Below are 5521 nucleotides of genomic sequence, written 5' to 3'. Positions count from 1 at the left end.
GCCAAACCATCATATCACAACAACCGGTCTCGACCCAATCATGTTTCGCGTCCAGCAAACAACTCGAATCATATGGATAGACCTGCTGCTAACAATTTTGGTGCTCAACTGGCTGGTCAAAACAACCACAGGAATCGTCCTCGTGTTACTTGTCAGCTTTGTGATAAGCCTGGTCATCACGTGAAGCAGTGCCAAAAATTATTGGCAATTCTTTATCTAATCAATGGTACTGGATCAGATGGGCATACAAGAAACAATGATCAGTCTCAAACACAACAACAACGTGTTAAGTACGCAACACACAACACCAGTAATGATGGAAATTGGCTTGTTGATTCTGGTGCATCTAATCACGTCACGCAGGATATCCAAAATTTGTTCCTTCAATCTGATTATGATGGCAGTGAAGACATTATGCATGGTGATGGTAACGAACACAAAAGCACCTATACAGGATCTGCTTCTTTACCATCATCTTCTCGTCCTTTAACTTTGTCCAATGTTTTATGCGTGCCTAAGATGAAAAAGAACCTTGTTTCTGTTTATCAACTTTGTAATGATAATTTTGTCTCTGTCACATTCTCACCTAATTCTTTTGTTGTGAACGAGCTTTGCACGGGGGCGCCTCTACTAGCAGGGAAACCTGAAAATGGTGTTTATACATGGCCTTCACCTCTTCAATCACTGACTTGTCCGCAAGCCCTCACCATTACCACCACTTCAAGTGCTTCCAATTGGCATCGACGTCTCGGTCATCCGTCCTCTCCCACTCTTCGTCATGTTTTCAAGCTTTTAGCTATTTCATCCTCTTTAGAAAAATCCTTCTTTTGTAGTTCATGTAAATGCAGTAAAATGCATAAGCTTCCTTTCTACAACTCTACAATAAAGAGCAATGCTCCTTTGGAATACATTTATTCGGATGTTTGGGGTCCTTCACTAGAAATTTCAGTAGATGGTTTTCAATATTATTTAATATTTGTTGATCATTATACAAAATACATTTGGTTCTTTCCCATAAAACAAAAATCTGATGTATCCATTATATTTCCCAAATTTAAGAAAGTTGTAGAAAAGTTGTTTCAAAAGCCCATAATCTCCTTTTATTCTGACAATGGTGGTGAGTTTATCCATCTTAGGTCCTTCTTTGAAGACAATGGATTATCTCACCTCCTCACTCCTCCACATACTCCTGAACATAATGCAACCGCTGAACGTCGTCATCGCCATATTGTTGAGATAGGTATCACCCTATTACACAATGTGAATCTCCCTCTTAAATTTTGGTCATATACCTTTGCTACCGCAGCCTGCTTGATTAATCGGTTACCTACCAGAATTTTAGAGGATCAGTCTCACTATTTTAGACTATATGGAAAACTACCAAACTATGCCAAGCTTCGGGTCTTTGGTTGTTTGTGTTACCCATGGTTGAGGCCTTATAACCAAAACAAATTGCAACCTCGCTCCAACTCATGTTTGTTTCTTGGATACTCACAAAATCAAAGTGCTTACCTTTGTTTTGATCCTATGAAGTCTAGATTATATGTCTCCAGGCACGTGGACTTTGTGGAGCACCACTTTTCGTACTCATCTATGGAAATTAAGGCAAATCGCCCTAAGTCTAACACTGTTGATATATGGGTTCCCTCTCATCATATGATTCCATTTACATCAAGCCATTCTGGTAACTCTTCCCATGCTATATCCACAACATTGTATTCAGGAAGTACCTCTCCTAAGGCTGCCACCAGCAATCACTCTTCATCAGACGAGCCTGATAACTCCATCACATTTTTCCCAGGTATGTCTTCTGCCACCTCTTCTTCTACTTCTGCTTCCTCTTCCTCATCCTCATCATCAGTACCAACCCTTTCCATTTCCTCCATTCTTTCTTCTGCCCCTATACCAAATCATCCCATGGTTACCCGTTCTAAAAACAATATTAGTAAGCCAACTCAAAGACTTTGTCTCAGTGATACTTTATCTCCTCAAGCTGAATCATCCCTTGTTTCACAACCTTCTACATTAAAATCCATTTCCTCAAATACCTATAGCAAACCCAAGCCTACCAGATCCTTGACTTCTTTCAATTCAATACCCAAACCTATTGAGCCTAAGAGTATTAGCCAGGCATTAAAAGATCCTAAATGGCGTGCTGCTATGAATAAGGAATAATCAGCTCTTAAGGGTCAACGCATATGGTCTCTTGTACCAGCCAATCCTCAAGATAAATATGTCGGGTCTAAGTGGGTTTTTCATGTTAAATACAATTCCGATGGAAGTATTAGCCGCTATAAAGCCCGACTTGTTGTTAAAGGTTTCTTCCAGCGTCCAGGTGTTGATTTTGGTGAAACATATTCTCCCGTAGCAAAGCATACCACGGTGCCTGTTATCCTCTCATTGCCTGCCTCATTTGATTGGCCACTTCGTCACTTAGATATTAACAACGCCTTCTTGCATGGTACTCTAACTGAAGAGGTTTATATGTCTCAACCACCTAGGTTTGTGAATGAGACATATCCTACTCATGTTTGTCATCTTCACAAAGCAATTTATAGGCTTAAACAAGCTCTGCGAGCATGGTATGAAGAACTCAAATCCTATCTTATTTCATATGGATTTTGCCACTCTCAGTCAGATCATTGCTTATTTATTTATGCTAAATCTGGAGTTATGCTCTATCCAATTGTCTATGTTGATGATCTAATTGTCACATGTAATCATCAAAGTTCAGTGGAAGATTTTATTGGGTGTCTTGCTAATCGCTTCTCTATTAAAGACCTTGGTGATTTGCATTTTTTCTTGGGTGTTCAAGTTATTCGCTCACCTTCTAGAAATTTTTTAAGTCAGCAAAAGTATATCTCTGAGATCTTAGATCGAGCAAACATGGTTAAAGCTAATCCCATGTGCACACCAATGGCAAGCGGATGTTGTCCCATAAGTAGTGATGGTTCTTTACTTGAGGATCCTAAAGAATATCAAAGTATAGTCGGAAGCTTACAATATCTTCACCTTACCAGACCGGATGTTGCCTTTGTTGTAAGCAAATTGTCTCAGTTTACAAGTGCTCCAACAACTACACATTGGGCTATGGTCAAACGAGTTCTTCGCTACCTTGCTGGCACATCTGCTAATGGTCTGTTTCTTCGCAAAGGCAAGTCACAAAATCTGCATGCCTTCTCTGACTCGGACTGGTCAGGTAATCGTGAAGGTCGCTCCTCTACTACAGCATACATTGTGTTCTTAGGATCCAATCCAATTTCATGGAGTTCTAAGAAGCAAAGATTTGTTTCTCGCTCGTCCACAGAAGCTGAATATCGGGCTATTGCTTCAGCATCAGCTGAAATTTATTGGGTCCGTAATTTGCTTCAGGAGTTATCTGTTGTTCTTAAGGAACCACCAGTAATCTATTGTGACAATCTTGGTGCTACCTATGTGTGTCCTAAACCAGTTTTTCATTCCAGAATGAAGCACATCGAGATTGACCATCATTTTGTTCGAAATCTCTGCCAACAAGGCTTGTTGAAGAATTAAGGTCCAAGATTGGTATATCAGACCGATCTACCATCTTGCGGGGGCATATTAGTGATATCTCTTGATTGATATTAGGATATATCTTGATTGATCTTTCATATCTTAGTATCTCATTAGTGATTTAGTTTCTATTATGATTAGGAGAAGATCACAATACTTTATTAGTTGATTCTTTCCTTATTTGTTGTTTACTCTCATGTATAAATACTCAGACATATTAATAAAATACATACTTCTCTCCAACAGTAAAGTTTATTGGTTACATGCACAAAGCGCATGCTCAGAAACTAGTATATGTATTAACAGTGCATACGTGCTATAATATATATGTTGCTTTCCTATTGTTTGAAAATGCATGTTATTAAGATTTTCATCATGAAAGCGTAGTTAATTAGAACATCAACACATTATTTCTTAAGAGTAGTAATTCATAATAATCAGATCATATATATATATATAGAAGCAGCTTCATACTTGTTACAACTTGTACATTATTCTTTTACTTTTAATATGGAACTACGTACGTACCTCACATAGGAGCACAAATATATATGTAATCATTAAGTAATAAGTCGCTTTTCAGTATGGAGTTTGGCCTATAAAATTACCTGGAGGATCATAGTTACAAGATACTACGTATCCTCCATTATTACATTGAACCCTAGCACATCCAAGATGAACAGAATTACGCCAAACCACCTGAGTATAATGTCCGCACACTTGTCCTTCATCACATGTATTGGAGTCATGGTGATAGTATTGTTTCTCATCGACCCACATCTCCACAGCTTTCGTGGCCGTCATGAAGTCACCACTACCGGCAGCAAGGTTCTCACCATATTGGCCATGAGAATGAACGAGGTTGCAATCAGTAGCCAATTGGGAAGCATATTGTTGGGCGTAGGCTGCCACCTGGTCATCCCATGTTAATGGTTCGACTCCCACACTAGCACGAGCTGTGTTGTGTGCATCCAAATAGTCCTGTTGGGCATGACAAGAGTGGGATACTATTAGGATGAACACAAGTGCAGAGGCAAGATGAAAAAATGAAGGCATTTGAGAAAAGAGGAAAAATTCCATGATTGTTGAATGGTTTTTGAATGGAAAGTAGATTTTCTACCACTGCTATTTATTGTAGAAAACTGATACATATTTCAAGTAATACTCTTTCCGTTTGAAAAAGAATGATCTCGTTTTCTTTTTAGTCTGTTTCAAAAAGAATGTCCCCTTTCCTTTTTTGGTAACACTTTAACTTCAATTTTCCACGTGACATGTTTAAGGCTACAAGATTAAAGGTCATTTTGGTACATTTGACATAACTTTAATTTAAAACTACAAGATTAAAAAGTTTTTTTTTCTTAAATTTCGTTCTAAAATTAAACTAGATAATTCATTTTGAAACGGTTGTAACTAAATTCTTTGTCAGTGTGTACGTTTGTTCCACATTAGCGTGATACTTGTGTCACCACTTTAATTACCTTGAGTAACTTTATATATTGTACTATCTTCCTTCAATCATGGCTTGACAAGGTAAAATATATCGTACTATTATCCTTCAATCATGGCTTGACGAGGTAAAATATATCGTACTACTATCCTTCAATCATGGCTTGACTTTAAATTCATATGTTATGGTTTACTTACTGTTAATAATTTTAGAGAAATTCTTCTACAATTTGGTTGTTAATTTATTTTTCGTAATTTACGATATTACAATTAGTTACTTATTTTAATTTATCTTGTAACATTTCTGTCAACCTAGTTGTTATTAATATAAAAAATTATATTTTAAAGATTTTACCCCGTTTCCAATATACTAGTTTTTGTATTCGTCATACTATGAGTCTAACATGTTCCTCTTTCCTCCCTCTTTAATTTCGCTCTCCTCCTAATATGCATTCATTATAATACAAATCAGTTAGTATATGTATTTTTTCTCCAAAATCTGTTAAAAAATAAACAAATACAAATGCGTAGCAAATATAAC

General features: G+C 37.3%; 1 protein-coding gene across 1 annotated transcript; it reads right to left on the bottom strand.

The window, feature by feature from the left end:
- Positions 1-3941: 3941 nt before the first annotated feature.
- Positions 3942-4614, bottom strand: LOC125865494 (pathogenesis-related protein 1C-like). The gene has a single exon (XM_049545689.1). It carries the CDS (start codon positions 4612-4614, stop codon positions 4114-4116), a length of 501 nt encoding a protein of 166 aa, XP_049401646.1. The 3' UTR covers positions 3942-4113.
- Between the last annotated feature and the right edge of the window lie 907 nt (positions 4615-5521).

This window comes from Solanum stenotomum, chromosome 5 (genome assembly GCF_019186545.1).
Source record: "Solanum stenotomum isolate F172 chromosome 5, ASM1918654v1, whole genome shotgun sequence".
Classification (NCBI taxonomy): Eukaryota; Viridiplantae; Streptophyta; class Magnoliopsida; order Solanales; family Solanaceae; genus Solanum; species Solanum stenotomum.
Note: the sequence above shows the minus strand (reverse complement) of the source record. Positions and strands in the feature narration are given on the sequence as shown.